Source organism: Lepisma saccharinum, chromosome 5, assembly GCF_977018435.1.
Source record: "Lepisma saccharinum chromosome 5, izLepSacc3.1, whole genome shotgun sequence".
In the NCBI taxonomy this organism is placed as follows: Eukaryota; Metazoa; Arthropoda; class Insecta; order Zygentoma; family Lepismatidae; genus Lepisma; species Lepisma saccharinum.
Window position 1 is genome coordinate 1,349,558 of NC_139233.1, and position 25,570 is coordinate 1,375,127.

Sequence of the window (25,570 nt, forward strand, 5' to 3'; positions counted from 1 at the left end):
CAAGTCTTTCAACTAAATATTTGGATAGTTTGTATGCAGGATGTGTGAAAGTTGCAATGATGGGTCGTATTGGAGTTCCTGGTTTGTGAGTTTTTGGTAGTCCAAAGGCAATTGGCAGGGTTGAATTTTTGACAATGAGTTTTTTCTTCATTTCCCTTGGTATCGTGATACTGCTTTCAATTACTTTCTTTACCTCATTTATTATTTTATTTATAGGGTTTCGAGAGGTTTCTGTGAAATTGTTTACTTTGAAACATTCTTCCATTTTTTCTTTATAGTCCTTAATTCGGATAAGGACAGGTTTATTTTCCTTGTCTGATTTTATTAAGAAAATGTTGTTTTCTTTCAACCAGATCTTGAAGCCATGAACTTTTTTCCCCAACCTTATATGCTCTTTCTCCCGTTCTGTGTATTTTGGACCTCTGTTATTTCTTCTGTTGTATTCAAAACTTAACCGTTCATCAAGAGCATCATGTGTGAGACTTCGTAATTTTCTCTTTTCCTCCTCATCATCTAAGAAATTCAGTGCTTTTTCTATTGAAATCACAAAATCTTCTTTGTGTATATAAGCATTACCAACTGCAAATTTCATTCCGAATTGAAAGATTTGTATATACTCATCAGGTACCTCAATATCCGTAAGATTTATAAATAATCTGTTGTCAATGTTCTTAGTTTCTATTTTACCAGTGACATTAACTGCTTCTCTTCTTTCATTGTTGTTGTGTGTAACTTGTTCTTCTTGAATTAGCTGGTAGAATTTCCTATCAAGTCTCCTTTCTGAAAGCTTGCTGTAGTGTTCTACAACTTGTTGTGTAGCTCTGTTTACTTTATCCCATATGAGTGGATGCAAAGAATTTGACAAGGTGATGTGGAGATCATATGTCTTTCGAGAAAGGCTGTCCAATTCTGAGTACGAGTCCCTCATTAGTCGTCCTATCATTAACATTTGTAGCTTGCCTTTAAATTCACTGGTGTAGGTATTACGAGTTCTAACTTTCCACTTCAAAAAATTTGGCACTATATTGTTTAACTTGCATCTTCTCAAAAATCTGATTCTCTGAAGTGTTGTTTGAATCTTGATTTGATATTTCTGGAAGGTATGTACCTCTCTCCCCGTAATAGATGAATAATAGTTTTTCTTGTATGTACGCATTGCTTGCATTATAGAATTATTTTCTTGTAGTTTACGGTTATTACAAGCATAAGAAAACAGTTTTTCTTTGTGACGTTTCAGGAGAACACACGCTCCTTTCATCAGACATTTATTTTCATTTTGACTAAAGATACAGTTATAACAATGGTTAGTAATTTTTAAACAAAAAGAATCCGTTATATAATGGACGTTGTCAATGTTACATTGTTGTAATATAGCAACTTAACTGTGGAAAAAAAAAAAAAAAAAAAAGCAGTCTGTTGTATTTTTATTTGAGATTTTTTAAATTATGAATCCCAAATATCATCAGGTAATTCAAATTCATCATTGTTTTCACACAGTCTCTTGATGTTTTCTGTTACATTAAATTTCAAAGATGGTGGCTTACTCCATTTGTGAAAAAGAAAACTCCATACTGGATCTACATTACCATTTTCATTATTTAATTTATTCCAGTGTTCTTCTGCAATGAACGAAGCTTCCCAGACATTCAACTCTGTGTTTCCCGTTAATCTTTTTAAAACCCTTCTCTTTTTAATCAAATGTTTCTCTTCGATGATATGAGTTGACAAACCTGTTCTTGGGTTTAGATTTATAATGTCCAAATCGTGTTCGTGCCATCTTATTGCCATTTTCCTTGCTGTTTGTCCCACATAATCCTTTGAACATGAACAACTTATATTATATATTCCTGTGGTTTCCGCATCTGGTAGAGAGTTTCTCATTTTGAATTCATTAAATGTACATTCCAAACTTCTTGGTGATTTAAAAACAATTTTGAAATCAAAACTTCTGAAAATTTTTGCAATTTTATGTGAGAATCCCTTGTGGAATGGAATGCACACAAATTTCTTTTCAACAGATTTTTCATCTTTGTCTGTATCTCTCTTTTCCTTTAGTTTTCTTGCTACTTGTTTTTTGATTTGGTTTATTCTGTTAGTGTGAAAGCCATTTTCTTTTGCTATACTAAAAAGCCTTTCTTCTTCATTTTTGATATCCTCATTATTAGAACATAGTCTTTGTGCTCTCAGGAAAAAATTTAAAAATATGTTATCCATTGTTATACGCGAATGTTCTGAATTGGCATGGATGTATTTTTCACCCGCTAATTTTTTTCTATGGACTGATGTTTGAATTGTTGAGTCAGTTGTCTTAATTTGCAGATCAAGGAAAGAAATTACATTGTTATTCATGGGTTCACAAGTGAATTTTATGCGACGATGTGATTCATTTAACAATTTAAATACGTTCATGATGGTGTTATCATTTTTAGCAATAATTAGCACATCATCTACATATCTGATGTAGAGTTTGATATCCACACCTATTGCATTAACAATTGGAGATTCTATGTAATGAAGGAAAATGCTGGAGATGATTCCGGATACTGGGTTTCCCATTGATAGACCATTACTTTGTTGATAGATTTTGCCATCAAATATAAAGTAATTGTAATTTGCACATACAGTAAACCATCGAACCATTTCCCATGATTCTACTGGGTTAACCTTCATCTCAATAAGCCATCTGTGTAATGCATCTGTGGCACCTTCTATTGGGACACTTGGATATAAATTTTCAACATCAAAACTTGCAATACGATACTCATTATTCCAAACAATATTTTTTAGTTTCTGTTTCACTTCATATGCATTTTTAACACTGAATGGTGTTTGTTGTTTAATTATAGCAAGTCTTTCAACTAAATATTTGGATAGTTTGTATGCAGGATGTGTGAAAGTTGCAATGATGGGTCGTATTGGAGTTCCTGGTTTGTGAGTTTTTGGTAGTCCAAAGGCAATTGGCAGGGTTGAATTCAAAAATTTTTGGACTACCAAAAACTCACAAACCAGGAACTCCAATACGACCCATCATTGCAACTTTCACACATCCTGCATACAAACTATCCAAATATTTAGTTGAAAGACTTGCTATAATTAAACAACAAACACCATTCAGTGTTAAAAATGCATATGAAGTGAAACAGAAACTAAAAAATATTGTTTGGAATAATGAGTATCGTATTGCAAGTTTTGATGTTGAAAATTTATATCCAAGTGTCCCAATAGAAGGTGCCACAGATGCATTACACAGATGGCTTATTGAGATGAAGGTTAACCCAGTAGAATCATGGGAAATGGTTCGATGGTTTACTGTATGTGCAAATTACAATTACTTTATATTTGATGGCAAAATCTATCAACAAAGTAATGGTCTATCAATGGGAAACCCAGTATCCGGAATCATCTCCAGCATTTTCCTTCATTACATAGAATCTCCAATTGTTAATGCAATAGGTGTGGATATCAAACTCTACATCAGATATGTAGATGATGTGCTAATTATTGCTAAAAATGATAACACCATCATGGACGTATTTAAATTGTTAAATGAATCACATCGTCGCATAAAATTCACTTGTGAACCCATGAATAACAATGTAATTTCTTTCCTTGATCTGCAAATTAAGACAACTGACTCAACAATTCAAACATCAGTCCATAGAAAAAAATTAGCGGGTGAAAAATACATCCATGCCAATTCAGAACATTCGCGTATAACAATGGATAACATATTTTTAAATTTTTTCCTGAGAGCACAAAGACTATGTTCTAATAATGAGGATATCAAAAATGAAGAAGAAAGGCTTTTTAGTATAGCAAAAGAAAATGGCTTTCACACTAACAGAATAAACCAAATCAAAAAACAAGTAGCAAGAAAACTAAAGGAAAAGAGAGATACAGACAAAGATGAAAAATCTGTTGAAAAGAAATTTGTGTGCATTCCATTCCACAAGGGATTCTCACATAAAATTGCAAAAATTTTCAGAAGTTTTGATTTCAAAATTGTTTTTAAATCACCAAGAAGTTTGGAATGTACATTTAATGAATTCAAAATGAGAAACTCTCTACCAGATGCGGAAACCACAGGAATATATAATATAAGTTGTTCATGTTCAAAGGATTATGTGGGACAAACAGCAAGGAAAATGGCAATAAGATGGCACGAACACGATTTGGACATTATAAATCTAAACCCAAGAACAGGTTTGTCAACTCATATCATCGAAGAGAAACATTTGATTAAAAAGAGAAGGGTTTTAAAAAGATTAACGGGAAACACAGAGTTGAATGTCTGGGAAGCTTCGTTCATTGCAGAAGAACACTGGAATAAATTAAATAATGAAAATGGTAATGTAGATCCAGTATGGAGTTTTCTTTTTCACAAATGGAGTAAGCCACCATCTTTGAAATTTAATGTAACAGAAAACATCAAGAGACTGTGTGAAAACAATGATGAATTTGAATTACCTGATGATATTTGGGATTCATAATTTAAAAAATCTCAAATAAAAATACAACAGACTGCTTTTTTTTTTTTTTTTTTCACAGTTAAGTTACTATATTACAACAATGTAACATTGACAACGTCCATTATATAACGGATTCTTTTTGTTTAAAAATTACTAACCATTGTTATAACTGTATCTTTAGTCAAAATGAAAATAAATGTCTGATGAAAGGAGCGTGTGTTCTCCTGAAACGTCACAAAGAAAAACTGTTTTCTTATGCTTGTAATAACCGTAAACTACAAGAAAATAATTCTATAATGCAAGCAATGCGTACATACAAGAAAAACTATTATTCATCTATTACGGGGAGAGAGGTACGTACCTTCCAGAAATATCAAATCAAGATTCAAACAACACTTCAGAGAATCAGATTTTTGAGAAGATGCAAGTTAAACAATATAGTGCCAAATTTTTTGAAGTGGAAAGTTAGAACTCGTAATACCTACACCAGTGAATTTAAAGGCAAGCTACAAATGTTAATGATAGGACGACTAATGAGGGACTCGTACTCAGAATTGGACAGCCTTTCTCGAAAGACATATGATCTCCACATCACCTTGTCAAATTCTTTGCATCCACTCATATGGGATAAAGTAAACAGAGCTACACAACAAGTTGTAGAACACTACAGCAAGCTTTCAGAAAGGAGACTTGATAGGAAATTCTACCAGCTAATTCAAGAAGAACAAGTTACACACAACAACAATGAAAGAAGAGAAGCAGTTAATGTCACTGGTAAAATAGAAACTAAGAACATTGACAACAGATTATTTATAAATCTTACGGATATTGAGGTACCTGATGAGTATATACAAATCTTTCAATTCGGAATGAAATTTGCAGTTGGTAATGCTTATATACACAAAGAAGATTTTGTGATTTCAATAGAAAAAGCACTGAATTTCTTAGATGATGAGGAGGAAAAGAGAAAATTACGAAGTCTCACACATGATGCTCTTGATGAACGGTTAAGTTTTGAATACAACAGAAGAAATAACAGAGGTCCAAAATACACAGAACGGGAGAAAGAGCATATAAGGTTGGGGAAAAAAGTTCATGGCTTCAAGATCTGGTTGAAAGAAAACAACATTTTCTTAATAAAATCAGACAAGGAAAATAAACCTGTCCTTATCCGAATTAAGGACTATAAAGAAAAAATGGAAGAATGTTTCAAAGTAAACAATTTCACAGAAACCTCTCGAAACCCTATAAATAAAATAATAAATGAGGTAAAGAAAGTAATTGAAAGCAGTATCACGATACCAAGGGAAATGAAGAAAAAACTCATTGTCAAAAATTCAACCCTGCCAATTGCCTTTGGACTACCAAAAACTCACAAACCAGGAACTCCAATACGACCCATCATTGCAACTTTCACACATCCTGCATACAAACTATCCAAATATTTAGTTGAAAGACTTGCTATAATTAAACAACAAACACCATTCAGTGTTAAAAATGCATATGAAGTGAAACAGAAACTAAAAAATATTGTTTGGAATAATGAGTATCGTATTGCAAGTTTTGATGTTGAAAATTTATATCCAAGTGTCCCAATAGAAGGTGCCACAGATGCATTACACAGATGGCTTATTGAGATGAAGGTTAACCCAGTAGAATCATGGGAAATGGTTCGATGGTTTACTGTATGTGCAAATTACAATTACTTTATATTTGATGGCAAAATCTATCAACAAAGTAATGGTCTATCAATGGGAAACCCAGTATCCGGAATCATCTCCAGCATTTTCCTTCATTACATAGAATCTCCAATTGTTAATGCAATAGGTGTGGATATCAAACTCTACATCAGATATGTAGATGATGTGCTAATTATTGCTAAAAATGATAACACCATCATGGACGTATTTAAATTGTTAAATGAATCACATCGTCGCATAAAATTCACTTGTGAACCCATGAATAACAATGTAATTTCTTTCCTTGATCTGCAAATTAAGACAACTGACTCAACAATTCAAACATCAGTCCATAGAAAAAAATTAGCGGGTGAAAAATACATCCATGCCAATTCAGAACATTCGCGTATAACAATGGATAACATATTTTTAAATTTTTTCCTGAGAGCACAAAGACTATGTTCTAATAATGAGGATATCAAAAATGAAGAAGAAAGGCTTTTTAGTATAGCAAAAGAAAATGGCTTTCACACTAACAGAATAAACCAAATCAAAAAACAAGTAGCAAGAAAACTAAAGGAAAAGAGAGATACAGACAAAGATGAAAAATCTGTTGAAAAGAAATTTGTGTGCATTCCATTCCACAAGGGATTCTCACATAAAATTGCAAAAATTTTCAGAAGTTTTGATTTCAAAATTGTTTTTAAATCACCAAGAAGTTTGGAATGTACATTTAATGAATTCAAAATGAGAAACTCTCTACCAGATGCGGAAACCACAGGAATATATAATATAAGTTGTTCATGTTCAAAGGATTATGTGGGACAAACAGCAAGGAAAATGGCAATAAGATGGCACGAACACGATTTGGACATTATAAATCTAAACCCAAGAACAGGTTTGTCAACTCATATCATCGAAGAGAAACATTTGATTAAAAAGAGAAGGGTTTTAAAAAGATTAACGGGAAACACAGAGTTGAATGTCTGGGAAGCTTCGTTCATTGCAGAAGAACACTGGAATAAATTAAATAATGAAAATGGTAATGTAGATCCAGTATGGAGTTTTCTTTTTCACAAATGGAGTAAGCCACCATCTTTGAAATTTAATGTAACAGAAAACATCAAGAGACTGTGTGAAAACAATGATGAATTTGAATTACCTGATGATATTTGGGATTCATAATTTAAAAAATCTCAAATAAAAATACAACAGACTGCTTTTTTTTTTTTTTTTTTCCACAGTTAAGTTGCTATATTACAACAATGTAACATTGACAACGTCCATTATATAACGGATTCTTTTTGTTTAAAAATTACTAACCATTGTTATAACTGTATCTTTAGTCAAAATGAAAATAAATGTCTGATGAAAGGAGCGTGTGTTCTCCTGAAACGTCACAAAGAAAAACTGTTTTCTTATGCTTGTAATAACCGTAAACTACAAGAAAATAATTCTATAATGCAAGCAATGCGTACATACAAGAAAAACCATGTATTCTTTGTGAAGGAAAAAACGTAACAACTTCAAGTTACAGATAATCAAATGGAAGTTTAGACTTTTCTGCCTGCCAATCACATCTTCAATCTGTCATCTTTTCGTTGATATCTATCGGAAGTTTGGTACCCCCCCCCAAAAAAAAAGGAATAAAATAATACTTCCATAAGCATAATGCATGTCTCCGACTCCTATGACCCTCCTGGCAAATCTGATACACATAAAGAGTTCCAGGATAACAATATTATGCCACTTTCACGTCAGCCGCAGCACTATAAAACAAAGTAGCTGGGGAGGTAAGAGGGGATGGGGTGATGCAGCCAATATAAGGCCGTGTCCGAAAGGTGCAAGAACATACTTGAAGCGAGCATCCTCCGAGTATGGTCTCGCAGTGTGGTCTTGAAGTCGTGGACTGGAAGTGAAAGTCTTTTGAACTGCACTTCGACTGCAGCGCCAAATACGATCAGTAGATATAACCGAGAATATGTTGGTTTTCCACGTTTTAAACACTTGATTTTCGCCACAGAAATCACATAGCATTTGCAAATGTTCTTGTCATGGAGCTAAGAAGGGGAAGGAGCAAGCATCGTGCGATTTTTCTGAAGCCAGGTCACGTGACAGAACCGGAGAAGTCACACCAAAACATTCGAAGACGCCGTAAGAAAGCATGTAATTTTGTGTACTTTTGAATAAGATTTAGGAAGCAATGGTGCCTGCTCAACACACGGCTGTACTAACAGAAGCGACAGGAAACCTGAAGGAATAATATTCCATAAGAAAATAAAGCTCGTTATAGTTTGTTTTGTAGTATTTAAGTGTAAAGTAAACATCAAGTTTGCATTTGTAGTTGGAGCCTACTTCCATGCTCCTTCAAGCCCTCGTGCGCTTGCAGCAGCCGATGCGACATTCTTCTGTCTGTGAAGTCATAGGTTGAAGTAGATGTGGGCAGCAACATGCGGCCATCGTACTCAGACCATAGGCTGTGCCCACTCGCTTCAAAACGAAAGCAAGGAGTGATACGAGACTGCAGGTACCTGGTTCTTATACATACATTTCCACGCATTAGAAGAACTGCAACCAACAACTTGCTGGCTTTCTACCTCCGCAATTTCAAACAAATGAACAACAAGTCCACTTGTCACATGACCAAGCCTGCAACTTGGAGTGCTCTGCCCTGTGGTCTTGATTCCTCGTGAACTTTGTACTTTCGAACTACACTAGGTGACGTCACTTCCTTCAAGACCATACTTCAAATCTGCACTTTGTACCTTTCGGACACAGCCTAACAATATCACGTGCAAAATGTATATTCACGGCAAAAGTTGGTCTATGTAGGTCGGGGCCAGTGATGGCATCATAGTGGGGCAGCGGGGTGGGAGTTCCAGTTCACAGCCAAACAAGTGTATGAAAGAGCCTGAAGAGCTAAGTTGCAACATCTATTTGTGTAAGGCCCCACATTGTGAGCGCCATTTAATATGCAACCTCCCTTTGGGTGCAGTCCTTTATACCACAGATAACTATCTTCAGGGAGAAGGGTTCTTTTTAGAAAAGAAACCAGACAGCGAGCCTTCCAACAGAGACAGTTAATAAAATTATATTATATCTTATCTCTTTACATTAACAAGATATAGTTGAGGACACCCTAATTTAAATATTTACATAATCATTTTTCTTATTTCAAAAGTTCTTATTAACTAAATTGAATTCACATTAATAAATTTTCATCTTGATATATATATATATAAATCAAAGAAGGTAAAAGGAAACACTCACCGAACAGTAGAAAAATTCAAAATTTTCGCTAACTTCGTGGCATCATCGGTGTGAGGAGAAAGAGACGGAACCGGTTTTTGAATTTTTCTACTGTCCAGTGAGAGTTTCCTTTTACCTTCTTTGATTTTTACTTAGCCCTTTTGGCCCTCCTTGCTTTTATCCTATATATCTTTATCTTTTTCTATACGATTCATTACTTTATTTCCTTCATCAACAGGTGATAGTCTTCTTCCTCTGAATTGGTACTTAATTCTGGTTCAGGATTTGGGTCTGGATTTCCTTCAGGTTTGGGATTTTGATTCTTATGTAACCAACAAGTTTGATTCTTGTAAGCATATAACCCCTCACTTTCTTCTCACTTATACGAAGTTCTAGAGAGTTACGAGTTGTGCTGGAGGATTAATGTCTTTGCCGCCTGTTTCAGGATTTTCTTTTATCCTTTTCCCCCACTCTCTTCCCTCAAGCTTTAGGTATTATCGTAATTTCCTCCCTTGGGGCATTGGCTGGAACGTGCCGCCTCTGTTAAATAAGACAAAGTATAGACTTGGTGCCAAATGATTGAAACGTGCAGCCAAGTCGGTGCTGCGATTGTGACGCACAGCCAAAAGATGCTGTGGGTCACGACTGGAACGTGCTGGCACTGGTGTAATCAAAACTTCCACAAAGGGGATCGTAGTAATCCTACAAATCCAAGATTTGTTAGGAGACCCAAATTTATATCGGTACCGGTACTTTCACTTCTTTTAAACTTCGTATCTATTTACATATGAGTACCTGTTTCATCTTTTAATTTATTATCTTTATTATCTTATACTGTGCTCTATTATTGTTAATCTTCCTAATTTACTTTGGCAACTTATTTACACTAACATTCAAGTATATTACAGGAATCTTCTGTCTTGCACACCTTGTGCTGCCATCTATGTTTAACATTCGTAATCACTCATGTGCATCAGACCCAGACAATATTCCCCTTGTTGGCCATAAAAAAATTTCATCGTAACATACGAAGATAGGAAAATTTTTGTCTTAAATATATACAACGTCAATTCAAGTAAGGCTCCACATTGTGACCGCCACTTAATATGCAACCTCCCTTCGGGTGCAATCCTTTATATTATACCACTGCAACAGTGCTCCAAGCTGCTGATGAGGGGAGAACCTCACGGAATGCCATTAAGTCCTCACATGAATATTGTGCATTTCTAAAGTTACTTCTTGTATGATCAGGGATGTCTGTTCTTACATGAAATGATTGGACTGCTATACAAATTTGTTCCATAAAAATCACATGGTATTTGCAGACCTGCATTTACAGTCATGATTCCACTGCAAGTCTATGAAGTTTTCACAACCCAGAAGTATCCATAATTGATTGATTGATTACTTGAAATAAAATCTTCAGGTGCCCATGCACGTCCGCAAGATTTTTTCCAGGCAGGAGCAAGCAAGGTAATTTTTTTCCAGGGGGGGGGGAGGAGGCATATTTTCCCCCATAATAGTGATGCCTCCTCAAAGAACACTATTTCAGTCTGACATGTGCATGTTCCTTCAACGTATTTTTAATAATTAACATAAATTACTGTGGCTGAAATGAAATTATGTGTGAAATATAAAATTCTCAGGTGAACATTCATTTTCCAGCCCCTCTTCCGGACGTCCATGGGTGTATCAACACTTGGGTTATTTTGCACCTGCCACATTATATCATGTTCAGCCCCTTACCGTAACTAAAATCAACACTTGTCTTTGAGGACTAAAATTTCCTTTCTCAGGTTAAAAGCAGAGGCTGTAAAGGGGCCTTCAACACATACAAGGAATTATACCAGCCATAGGTCCAGGCGGCAGAGGCTTGTTGGCCTGTGCCCATATTTATTTATATTCCTTCACCTTGTGCAGCCATCTATGTTTCTTTTTCAAAACTCCTTTCTTTCCACACAGGCTGATTGCAGTTACAGGGGTGTACTATGTGGAAGAGACGTTGACTTCTGGGTGCCTTCTCAAAACATCACCCCTTACACCCCAGAAGTATACATGACTACATAGTTCATTCAAATTGTACTAGTTCATAAATACAATATAATTTGAATAGAAATGAATGTAAAGTAGCATGCACAAAATGAGTGTTGCACCTGTCATTTAAATGTGATTAAAAGTATCTGCAAAGTCTGCAACAGAATCTACTTGTGCCACAAGAACGTGTGTGTGCTAGATGCCATCAATGTTCCACAAACAAACCACCACATCATCTTCACCTAGAGTTTCCCAAAGTTCACAAGGGCAATTGTTTCCCATCCAATTAATTATATGCTTCCTTATGACTTAAACATTAAAATTTAAGCAATAAAATGCAGGCTTGACAAAATAACGCAATCACTCAAAAAAAATATAAACTCCCCAAAAAGCAATGCACCCCAATGTAAATCAAGCAAAATCATGGCGAAAAAAAAAACACTCCACAATGCCACCAAAGAAACATCAGGATAGTCATGTTTAACCCATGATTGGCTGCGGGTGGGTGCCACGTCACTTTTAATTTTAATTAAATGTCATTTTACTGTTTATTAATTCTAAATATTGGCCTGTGGTGTTGTGTAGCTGACTTTTAGTGTGTCATGAGTGACCTGCTCACATTCTATTGATATGACGCAAAACACAGAGAGACCGTTGTTGTGAAAGGAGTGTTGTCAGAGTTAGCAAAGAGCTCACCCATGACCGATTATGTTACATTTTTTGTTAGGATATAAACTTCTGGGTGCCGAAAGAATCAGAATAGCTGTTGGTATAAAACTGGATCTCCTCCTCCTGATGGGTCAAAAAATGAAGTATTTAGATTTCGATCTGTTAATACCTAGGTAGTATAGTAATTGCTCCTGCTAGGACTGGTAGTGATAATAGTAATAGAACTGCAGTAATAATTAATGCAAAGAACTAAATAAAGAACGTAACGTAATCGGTCATGGGTGAGTTCTGTGCTCACTCTTCACAACTCTCCTTCCACAACAATGATCTCTCTCATGCTGTTCTTTACATCATCTCACAAGAATGTGATCAGATAACTCATGACACTCCAAAAGTCACCTAGAAAACACCACAAATACTGTTCAAGTGACACTGATCGTGGGTTAAGTGTACACTCAAATAATGATAAATTACGCTATTTTTTCCGCTCTTATGCTACTGCAATGAATTGCTTTGTTGCCAAAAATTTAAACTATAAATGTCAAATGAACTTAGGTTAGGTTAGATTTTGTTATACAGGGACTCAACATGAAGAAAATGTATTCTGTTTTGTATCTAGTTTCATTGCTTCAGGGTCATTCCACGTGAAATCACCCAATTGAAGACAAAAAAGAAGTTGCTTCGTAGTCATGGATTTCCTTCATACTTTTTTTACTGATTGATACTTGGTCTAATATTAGACGTGTCCAACAAATATGTTGAAAGTTACAAATTTTTGAAAATTTGAAAAGAAGAATAGAGCATTTTCGAAGAGCTATAACTAAAAGAGGAGACCAGTAGCAGAGCTCAAATATTTTCTGCCAAAACTTTGGATTATAAGTTTCCTTTAAAAAATTATAACTTTGATATTACCTCCCTACTAAAAAAAATTCTAACTTTGATTTTTCTTCAAATTTGAATATCAGTTTTGGCTCTAAATTTCAGCCATTTGCATTTGAGATTATGAAAAAGGTACAGGACATAAAATAACGCTTGAAATACAACATTTTTTACACAGCTTTCTATCATTTTTCTTAGATGAGTTGTCATAATTATCACAACTGTCTGCAAAGGCCAAAAATACCCAAAGTTCAGAAACAAAAACTGGCCACCACAGTCAAGTTTTAGAAAAATAATGCCTGCTTTGAACAACAAAAATATTGAAAATTTTAAAATGGTCAAGCAACCAGTGTTGCACCATTTGGTATGGACAGACCCATATACATTCTCGACAAAAACTTTGGTCTTAGTACAATTTCTGAGAACTAAAAGTGGATAAACATCATATAGCCTGACAAGTCATGATATGCGTAGGGGTCGGGGTTATTTTATTTATCGTACAACAATCACTACGAGAAGGCAATCTGATAACACGCTTGCCTGTGTTCTTTTTCAAAGCATTGAAATGTTCTTGTTCTTTACTCTTGGCTGCATATTTTTGAAATGCAAAAATCAAATCATGCCGGGCCCAACGAAATTTACAATCTGCTCTGGAAAGCCTCTTAGAGGACAGGCCACATAAATTGTTTACAAATTTGCAACATATTTGCAAAATGAGAAGGAGTTACATAAACTTAAGTATAATGTTGTTGAGTCCACAAGCACCGCCACGGCAGTATCCAAATGGATGGTTTCTCAAGTTTTAAAACAATTGGATTGATTTGTTGTTTTAAGTCCACTTTATGCACAGTAAGGCTAATCGATACTGGACGTACAGTTTAAAGTGGGATCCGAACTACTATGTGCCTCCACTGGGAATCAAACCCGGGATCCCTTGATTACAAGACGACGACACTACCACTGCGCCATTGTGGAGTTCAAGTTTTAAAAGAAGGAAAAGAGTTGTTGGCGAAAGGTGAGCTGAAGTTCTGTACTCTGACAGGTAGAAAACAGCCCACGAAAAAGCGAATACAAATTTCGTTCGAAATCCTCAGACCATTCTGCTCCCTCCAGGTTGCAACACTGAGAACAAACGTCGCTCCGAAAAGTGGAGTGACCTGCGCAACAGCTATTTGCAGCATCTTGTTTTTAAACTTGTCAATTATAGTAATGCTTCTTCCACTTATTCAACTTTTCTAGCAATATTATGGGTACTCATATTAGTGGTAATTTGTGAGTGCCTTAGGGCCATTTGTCCAAAAAAATATAGCTGTATGCCAGTGGAAACATTGGTTCATACACCCAATACTGAAACTATGAAAAATATTACCTTTCTGATTTTTTAATATTATGTTTGACATGCATTGATTATGATGAGTAACAATTTTCATTGTGGTAAAACCTGGGATTCCCTATCAAACAATTACCCAAAGTTGAGTGTCTTTTTCATCACAATACTCCATATAGTTTCTGAGATGGGTCATTCCATGGCAAATCACCGAAATGGTAGTCGCCACTACATCTCCAATTTTAATAAAATTTTGCACAAATGTACGTCTGAGGGTATTATGGAAAACTGTAAAATTATTTACGTCTACGGTCATTAGTTTGGGCTACAGGACTGATTAAAGTTACCGTCTCAGTGTGTAGTGACGTGGTAACGTACAGTTCGAAGGTACAAGATAAATGCTTGTAGCGTAACGAAAATAAATGACATATGATTTCTAGTTGTTGTATTATGTAAAGGAAATATATACAATGAAAAAAAGTTAAGTTTGGTGACAACTATATTAATTTGTGGTTGTCTTTTTCATAACCGAAAAAGCAACTTCCCACACATATATGTGGTATATATGTGGAAATCTATGTCATATTTTAAAGTGGAAGGAAAAAAAGTGCAATCTTCATAGTTCTCACAAGAACAGTTCCCAAAGTGTGGGGTCTCCCTACTAAAAAGGAAGACTGCAATATATTTCCTTCTTGCTTAAAAAGTGTGTCATGTATGTTAAAAATATGAAAAAGCTAAAAAAAAGCACTCTTTTTAGGTGCAAAGTTCCATATGAGGGAAAGATATCAAGAAGAAATGAGTGGCAGTAAAATATTGTACTATTCCAACATGTTCCTCAGGAGAAATTTCATGATTGCACTCTGAACCATTTTCATAGAATACTGAATTATGTGTACTGCCATTCTGCTAATATCTGTTTTCACATATAATGCGTAATTGAGTTTTCCTTTCAAATATTTCAATTTGCTGTACCTCGACCCATGCACTCACACCTATAAAAAGAGTATATTCCAAAACAAAAAAGTTAATTGTGAAACAATTGTGCATTTTGATACTCATTTGTTTCATGTGAATTTCAGGACTATTTTGTTTTCCCGCCAAATCTATTGTGTGATATGAGGCTGGCTTCTGGTGGTGTACCGTAATATTTTGGTGAAAGCAGTGGTGTTTTTCAATTATTTAGTGTGAATAACATTAAGACTTGTTAACAAACTGTACTTAAGAGACAGGAAGACATTCATTCTGTGTGTGATAACTCAAAGTGAAATAAACACAGACATGGCATTGCCTCAGGGCTGTGTGCCACATGAACCCTCAGTGCAGTGCAGTGTAGGCTTGAAGACAGACAGTGCTTGTCACCTACATCACTACACACCAAAAACAGGAACTGTATTGGTAAGCACCCTGCCAGGTTTAGATCAAGAACTGTTGAAATTTAGAGTAGGTAGTGTAGATAACATTTGTTTCCATCATGCAAAGGTTTACTTGCAAAATTATTCTCATATATTTGGTTCTCATTGTTGCGACCCACTTTCCTATCACAAGGGTCCTTGTAAGAAGTCATTAAGGACAATTACTGTAGAAACAGCAAGGATATATGGTGGTAAACTGATTCCTGGGCAAAAATTGTGTGGAAAATGTGAGACACGCGTGAAAGAAACACCATACCAGCCTGAAGATTTGGGTAATGTTGATGAGGTAAATGACAGTGATTACGTCCCAGACAGCAGTGCTAGTCCATTGAAGAGACTGAATTCAAGTCTGCATGAAATACAAGTATCTCCCATGAAGACACTTACTCATGTGAACAAAGAGAAGATAAAAAGGTATGGAAAAGCAAAAATGAAACAAATACAATCTTGTGTCACAAAGCATGTTGCAGCAGTTTTACATATCCCTGAAGAGTCAGAAGAATCTGCTGAGGCTACAAGAACTCATGCTGAACATGACCTAAACCTTCTCATGTCAGAACTTCAGCAGAAATTCATCAACTCTTTAAGAGCTGAACAGCTTCAAATACTCACACTTACCCCTCATAGTTGGCAAACAACAAAAGTTAAAGAATATTTGAACACTACTGAGTACATGGTACGAACAGCCAAAATACTGAAAGCTGAGAAAGGAATACTGGCACTGCCTTCACCAAAGACTGGCATTGCTCTGAATGGGGATACCATTGATGCTTGCCGCAAGTTTTATGAGAATGATGAAAACAGCCGAATATGTGCAGGAAAGAAAGATATCATTTCTGTGAAGGTTGACGGAGGAAGGGTGCATAAACAAAAGCGTCTGGTAATGTGCAATTTAAAAGAGTTGTATGCATTGTTTAAAAATGAACATCCAAACTTGCAAGTGGGGTTCTCAAAATTTGCCGAATTACGTCCAAAATGGTGTGTTCTTCCAGGAGCAGGTGGAACTCATAGTGTGTGTGTGTATGCATCATACACCAGAATATGAAGCTCATGCTGCACTCTGTTCAACCCCATGTCAAACTTCTTACTATAATGGAAAAATGTGTTTGTGATATATCAAATATGGAGTGTATGTTTGGTGAATGTACAAACTGCTCAGGGAGCTACGAAGTGCAGGAGTACCTAGAAAATGTGTGTGCAGAACATGAGGAAATAACATACAAACAGTGGGTCACTACAGTAAGGAGCACACTCACATCAGTCGTACAAACAATAGAAGAATTCATTGCTACTTTCCTTGAAAGAATTCCAGCCTTAACCAGACACCATTTTATATCCTCTGCACAAAGCCACTTTCTGTCGACAAGGAAATCATCGCTTGCAGATGATGAGTGCATCCTTCTAGTAGATTTCTCAGAGAATTATGCTTTTGTAGCCCAAGACGCTGTGCAAGGATTTCACTGGGAAAATTCTCAAGCCACACTTCATCCTTTTGTTGCCTATGTGCGGAATGAATTATGTTAGTACAGTTTCTCTGTGTGCTGTAAGTGATCACCTGATTCATGACACAGCATCCTTTTATTCCTTTCAACAAGAAGTTCTCTCAATTCTCAGAAACAGATTCCCAGCTATACGGAAAATTGTGTATTTCAGTGATGGATCTTCTGCACAATACAAGAACAGGAAAAATTTTATATATCTCTGTCATCATGAGGATGATTTCGGTTTGAAAGCAGAGTGGCACTTTTTTGCTAGTTGTCATGGAAAGGGACCTTCTGATGGTGTAGGTGCCACAGTGAAACGGTTGGCAACTAGGGCAAGCATACAAAGACCATACAACAATCATATTCTAACTCCTATGCAACTATGTGAATTTGCATCTACAATCAAGAACATTCAGGTTTTCTATGTCAGCTCTAAGGAAATTGAACAGCAAACAGACAAGTTAAAGCCACGATTTGCTCAAGCAACTCGCATTGAAGGAACAAGAAGTCTTCATTGTTTCATACCACTAACCAAAACACGCATGCTTACATCTCACATATCCAGCATGACTACAAGAACTGAAGTTAGTGTGATATCTAAAGAAGTTTCCAACGTGCCGATAACACAAGGTAAAATAATGCTACACAGTTCATCATACGTTGCTTGTGTGTACAATTCGGAGTGGTGGTTGGGGATCATTACAGAAGTGTCTCATGACAACAGTGAATATTGTGTGTCAAATTTATGCACCCTCATGGACCTGCACAGAGTTTTACATGGCCGAGCAAGGAAGATTCATGTTGGCTTCCACACACTGACATTTTGCTCAGGATTTCACCACCTGGCACATTTACTGGGAGAACCTACACTCTGGATTCAGGAACTCTGCAACGTATTCACACTGCATTTGCGACATACAAATGAGTGTTTTTCAGTTAACTAATTTGACAATCATCACTGTCAATGTAAAATTATGTTCCACATTGCAACTCTGATTGATCCCTTGAGATTAATTTCCACTTACAACTTCCAGTTGACTTGGGATATGATTATTGGAAACTTCCGTATTACGGACATTCTGCACTGCACGTATTTCGTATGTCCGCAATAGATACCAAATGAGGCAGAGTGCAATTTTCATATTTCCAGTAAATAATACCAAAGTTCAGGTGTTTCCAATTATACCACCTGCATAGTGTTGCCATCTTTCCCATTACAAGATTTTAACTCTTGAAATAGCCTCATTTTGCACTTTCTTCCCCAAACATACTGTAAAAAGTGTCTGTAATTTATAACCAGAAACATTAAACAGCAATATGAGGTTGTGTGCTGATGAACCATACATAGAAGTCATACTGTGACAAATATAAAGACTTTGGCTGATTTCCTCAGTATGGGAGAAATCAATAAACTTGTCTAATTTTCTGCCGCACATCTTAACGACAGTGTATTTCAACCACTTTCTGGGCTCACACATATAAAGGTAAGGCAAAATCTACATTGCGTTACAACTAAGTATACTTTACTTTGTACAATAAAGCAAAAATAAACTTTCTATCTCAGTTTGTTGTTTCTTAACAATTATGTGAAAATGTCGGTGTCTTGTATTTTTTTTGAAGGATCACATTCTTTAGAGGCACCCTGTACAATATGTATTATGTTTTGAAACGAGATATTTCACACAATGATATTTCCTTACTAACTCTAAACGTGCACAAAAGCTTGTTACAATCTGTTACTATGAGGCGACCCGTTTCCGGACAATTCTGGTGACTTCCCATGGAATGACCCAGATATGACATGTCTTGTGTCACATGGTGCGTTTGCTCGTCCACCCAATTCCTGATAATCTATAAATTTTCAAAAATGTGTAACTTTCAACATATTTGTTGGACAATTCTAATATTGCATATTTGTCATATTGGACAAAGCATCTATTAGTAAAAAAAAAAAAAATGGAAGCAAATCCATGACTAAGCAGCAACCTGCTCTGGGTGATTTCGCATGGAATGACCCTTCAGCATGAACTAAAATCATATATAATTAGTTCTTACAGGATTATAACATCCGTTAGTCATAAGAAAAACAGTTTGGGGACAAAAATTACCTGAATAAATTGGGTGTTTCATCATCAGGAGTTTCAGCTACAGACTCTCTTGAAACACCATCACCCAGAGACAGCTTCCTAGTCTGACTAGCTGCATTCTGTCCCTGCAAGTCATCCTTTTCACCCATACTTGATTGTAATTGGGACTGGGCAAGGGTAGTAAGCGCATCTGCAACTACATCACTAACTGCCATTATTTGATTCACCTGTAATAAACCATAAAATAACTTGTTCCATTTTCTTGTTCGCAAGTCTAGGAGAAAAAAGTAAGTAAAACGTACACAATGAAATCACAACACATTCCCTTAACAATTTGAAAGTTCAAGGAATAACTGATATTAGGCATACTCTATTTCATGAAATCCAAACTACATAACAACAGTCTCCATCTCCGTCGTGCAACAGCCCTCAAAGAGCCAGGTCCTGCCACAGTGGCTTTTACATTGGGTGACGCATAGTCAGCGCATCATTTCCCATTGCTTGTTTTCTGGCTCTCGATACCCGGGCCTGCTTATTCCTCTTTTCAAATAGACCTCTCGGGAATCAAACACGGAACTACTCACACCAAAGGCAAGAGGGCTACGTGGGAGCCCACCAGCCTCCACCAATCATCAAAATATCCTTAGGAGTAATTAATGGTTATGAGATGTTTAACGGCAGTATAAATATAAGCAGATATAATACAAGCAATGCAAGTAGTGTTTGCACTATTAAAATAACCAGATTTCACAAAAATTTATGGCTGTAAACTTCATCAGCAGCTCTATGGCAAGCACCAGCCTCTCTGCTTTTAGCAGAAGCATCACATGGTGAAGAGTGAAATCTGAGTGGGAACCCGAGAAAAAAAGCTCACCTGCTAGATCTATTGAACTTCTCGAAAATATCAGAGCCCAGACGAAAGCAGATGGAGAAACTGCTAGCAGAAAGCAATACGTTACCATGGACTGTATACAAGTGTTAACAGGAACACAAATATTGCTTTATAACAAACACAGAAAGTTTGAGGTTCTAAATTCCATGTAAACAAACTTTAAAGCAATTACTTCAAATTTCACAATTTGTAAAATGTCCGTTCTGCGTTTAAGCAAAAATTATGTCCCCGACATTGGGGAGCATCGGAAGGTAAAATTTTAGTATCCACGAAACGTATTTCTTCAATTTTACGGGAGAAAGTACTTACCGAACTGACTTCACGTACACTTTTGAACGGTCGTGGAAGTGTTTTTTCCCATCGCTTAATTTATTTCACCGGTAAATCATGTATTTTTGAAGATTAATGTCTCTCCAATGAACGAGAGCTGTTGCCTCTATCTCATTCCACTACGTGAACCAAATGTTGCATGCGTTCGATGATGTAACCCCCGGTCAGTGTTTCCAACCACACCGTTGTTTTCCAAGAACATGACAATTTTGACTATGTTTGCCTAACCTAAGTGAACCTAACTTTGCCGTGCATGGTTCGTGGGGGTACGTGAGGTTTTCGAACCTGGAGAAAAATCCAAAATCAGTAACACAAAAGTAGACATTTTTCGGTGAAGAAAGTTGGAAACACTACACAGCCCGCCATATTGTGTGTAATTCAACCAAAAAAAGAAACTAACAATATTTACTCGATATGTCGAAAATTGAAATTATTTTCATGAAAAAAATGAAATGCCACCTTCAAGAATCCTTAGCAATGCAGAATATGTAAGTACCAATGTGAAAAAGAAGAAAATAAAGGAATTTCAGATGTTTTGGGGATACTAAAACTTTAATAAATTTGACCCCCAGCTAGGAATTTTTTAATACCTACACACTTGTTGGTTGACCACACTGCTAGTTTTTCTAGTACCTTCCTAAAACAGTCTGATTCGAACGTCACCGCCATTTCCTTCAGTGTGTGAATAACTACAGCAAAGTAAAGCTGTTCCAAAATTGATGGGGGGTCAAATATAACCCCATGTTCCTGGTAAAGTGTGTGATTTCTTTCTTGTTCAGTTTTTTTTAAAACTTTGGCTTACTGTGCTTCGTGAGTGAAATATTTTAGCATATTTTACTTGATCAGGAGATGTTTGATCAGATTTTAAAGTGAACGTTCCTTTTTTTAAAAAAAATGTTCAAAAACATGTAGTGTAAAGACAGCATGGGGATATACGGTGGATGTTGGAGGACGTTTCATGAGAGCAACACTAGCTCATCTGAAATGTTTTGGGATGAAGAATTGACTCAAGAAGCAGATCACGATGATCAGAATAATATCAAAGAAGATGATGGAAATTATTTCCTGGGAAAAGATTGAGACAATACGATAGAAAAAAGTTGCTGTTGCCCGCTCGTGTCCAAATGTTAGCACAAGAAGTATGAATATTTTTTTATGCCTTCCTAGAAAATGTGCAGCTCCAAACAAATGTTATCTCCTCTTGAGACGTTTATAGATGACACTACTGTGAGGATAATTGTGGAGATTATCAATAAGTACATAGAAATAATACTGAGAGAATTTGTAAGGGAAAGAGATGCCAAATTGACCATTGAAGTAGAAGTTAAACAAAAAGTAGAACAAATTTGTGACATGACATATAAACTAGGAAAATTATACAATGACCACATTTAACTAATCATGTAAAACAAAAGAGATTGCGAAAATTTATATGTATTCCAACTGCAATTTTTTACAACGGAAAAGGTTCTCAAAAAAAGGCGTATATATTTTCAAAAATTGGACATTGCTAAATTTACACAATTTGAAGTGTATACTCAACAAAAATAATCATTCTTGTATTTCTTATTCCACACTTTCCTTATAATTATAATTTGGTAAAAATTTACTATCCTTCGGACACCTCTAATTTTTTCGTTTCGTCAATTTTTGACAATCGTACTTACGTATCTGCTTCACGGAACATTCCTGAAGGTGTATCAACGTTGTTTTGATTAAATTAATTGCAATTTTTCACATTACCAGTACGTCTTTCTGATAGGCCTTTTCGCTTGCCTGAGACGAACTAACCTAACCACGCGGTAATGGTTCGTGGGGCTAGCGCCAATGGTTCACAATTATTTCCAATTTCTATATCCTGATACTAACACGACACCAAATTTTAACTATGTTTCCTAAACTAACAGAACTAACCTATCCACGCGCGAATGGTTCATGGGGCTAGCTATTCTCCGTCGGAGAATTAATTTTCAACGAACAACATGAATTTCAGCTATGAAACATTCCCACATCACACAACACACCTTCCCGATGTTCGACAATGCTACAGGAACTTATTACAGTAAGTAGTTTCTTCTGTAAAAATAAATAAATGTGTCCGAAGGATAGTAAACAAGTACCAATAAATTTATTTCAATACCGCAAGGAAAGATTACATAATGGTAAAATACAATGTCTCTCTATAACATTTTTTACAATTAGGCTAATTGCTAGGTAAAAAAAAAGAAGAAAAAAAAGTAAAATGCTTCCCTGTGCTTATCACCACGCCATGAAGGCCTATAGGGGGTGTGGGGGGTAACGCTCCACACTTTCTTGATCTGGTCGTGAGTGGGGGTGATGTGATCAGCATCACGCCCCTGACCGCCTTTACCCCCCAGGGTTTCCCCCAGATACCCATGTCATTAGACACTGAGTGGGCGCTGGGGTCGCTTCCAACGTTAGAAAATTTACCGGACTTGAACCGGCTGGGGATCGAACCCGGGACCTTTAGCATGGTAGTCAGATGCATTACCGACTGAGTCACCATGGCCAATTGCTAGACTTTTATATTTCAAAAAGTTATTGAAAATAGTAAATTTAATGACATAAATATTATCTCTACACAAATGCATTCCACGCTTGTGTCAGAAGATTACACTTGGCACTTGACCGAGATGTTTGACTTACATGTGATGAGTCATGTCCGTAAATAAGACGACAGTAAACGAATGGCTGGTGACAAGTATAGAATTATATAGGAGTATATGGAAGTGAAAAACCTTTCTCTCACAAAAACACGCAGTAAGTAATCGCTAAAACTCCGCAGTATGTGTTAGCAGACAAATCCAAAATGAAGCATGTAAAAAATGTGTCTGTAGCATGATGGGTTACGGTTTATGATTTCTCCTAACAGGAAGACTAATTATCGAAGAATTTTGGCAATCATTGTCACACGAATTTAAACCTCCCTTAAAGTAATGAGCACTGTTTTGATTTAGAAAAAAAATAAAATATTTGTGTTGAAAAAGAAAATTAAAAATTACGCAAACATGCACGCTTCTCATGGACAATGTATTTTCCGTTGACAAGCGACTGCAAGTATCGTAGACTAGTGGGAATGAATGTAGAAGTAAATCGTAACCTTAGTAGAATGCATTTAGAGACTTTATTTTAATGCTAAAAGAACCAAACCTGGCCTTCCTAACCTAACTACAAAAGCATATATTGAACAAAATCTTAAGTAATCGCTAAAACTCGGCAGTATCTGTTAACAGAAGTAAATTGAAATCGAACCATGTTAAAATTGCATTCGTAGCATGATGAAATCGCAATAAAACAAAATGAACTTGGGCCTATCCTTTCTATCCAGGGAAAAACTGGGGCAATACATATATATATATATGCATGCACTCATACACGAATATTTTTACAGGAAAAATAAATTTGGCTTTAATTATGGGTGGACAGACAGAGTATTGTGCAACTGAAATCATGTTACTCGTAAGTTTTCCTAAAATCGTTACCTTACGGGACATTTTTCACTATACCCAGAACTCGAAAATGGGGTTCTGTGTTACAATTATTATTTTTTCAACACTCATTCATATTCATCACGAAAAAAAAATAAGAACAGCTGGGAACAAAATGTGTGGCAAAAAATATGTCGTGCACCCCTATTATTGTCAGTTGTTCAGAAAATATTGTGCGTTTTTGAAATCGACTTCTAGGTTAGACAAGTCATGTGTGATTTTTACAGTCCTAATTTCAATGATTCGAAAATAATTTGAAACGGTCCACTTTCGTTTAGCCTCTGTACGTGTAGAAATCTGTAATGCAAAATTTGACAACTTTCTCGCAGTTCCATGTATTTTTCAACCAGTAGTCTGCAGAAAGAAATTATTTTCATAATTGAACATACCCATTTAGATTTGCAACAAATGTAACGTTCTTCGTTACATTATGCACAATTATTATTGTTATTAAAATATTACGTAAACACAATATATTCAATATCTCACGCTTAGTTCAGAGCACAGACTACACACCTATAAGGAAATGGCATGCATGCACAATTATAAAATGAATCCAATGTTTATTTTACCAGCTTCTAGCCTATTGCAAAACGATCCTTTTCTTCATGCTCTTTCTTTGGACAAATAATCATTTTTATTCACGTTTTCACAAATTGCTTAAACGGTACTCGTCAAGCAAGCAGTGGCGGAGTAACACTTGCATCTGGGCCATATTGTGCGTACTGTTAGTAGAGGCATAGAATAGTTAGGTAATAGAAGTGGAAGCTACATTTAAACCTCGCTGCGCTTTGAAATTGCATTTCCATCGGTGGCCAGTAGATGGCGCGGCCGTCTTCTTTTGCTGCTCGCAGTAAATAGGGGGGGGGGGAGATTCATTGTCCCACTGGAGTGTCCTTCACCACAGAAAGGACAGGGGTGGGTTGTGAAACAGGTTTTCTGAAAACGAGGGGGGAATATATGTCTTTTTCTGATTTCATGCAGTTCGTGAATTTACGGAATGAGGACTTTGCCAGGCAGCTACATACCCTACCAGGGCGCGAAATCATTGAAGATTGATTTTTTTTGGGGGGGGGGAGGCAAGAAGATTGTGGTCTACACAGACATACACAAACTATACATATATATTATGTATGTGCATGAAACTTTTCAAATTTTCTACCAAGCAACTGAGAAGAAAGAGCCTATATGATTAATATTTATAATGTTATTAAATATAAAAGTAAATTACTAAACATGTAAAAATACATTAGTATTTAATACATATAAGGGAATTTATTTGATATTTATTATGTATCAGATATTTATAACTGCCTTCTCGATTGCGCCGTGAATATGTTTTGGCCTTGCAATCAAGGAGTCCCGGGTTCGATACCTGGTGGAGGCACATAGTGGTTCGGATCCCACTTTAAACTATCGTTTGATTGACTTGTTATTGATTTTTAGTTTTGGTTATTATGTATAGATTTTCTACCTACCTGTGGGTGATCGCGGCGATAGGGTTGAAATAAAACATTATCTGTTATGCCTTTAGAATCTGTTTGGATGGA

At 36.0% G+C, this 25,570-nt stretch overlaps 1 protein-coding gene across 2 annotated transcripts in view; it reads right to left on the reverse strand.

Annotated features, from left to right (window-relative positions):
* Positions 1-24,517, reverse strand: part of Snx16 (sorting nexin 16) — a 44,465-nt gene extending 19,948 nt beyond the window's left edge. For both annotated transcript variants that reach the window (XM_083121961.1, XM_083121960.1), the window contains exons 1-2: positions 24,410-24,517; positions 19,311-19,516 (exon numbers count right to left, since the gene is read on the reverse strand). In XM_083121961.1, the coding sequence (XP_082978087.1) occupies positions 19,311-19,504 (194 nt within the window). In that variant the 5' untranslated portion in view covers positions 19,505-19,516; positions 24,410-24,517. The remainder of the gene's footprint in view (positions 1-19,310; positions 19,517-24,409) is intronic.
* Positions 24,518-25,570: the final 1,053 nt, after the last annotated feature.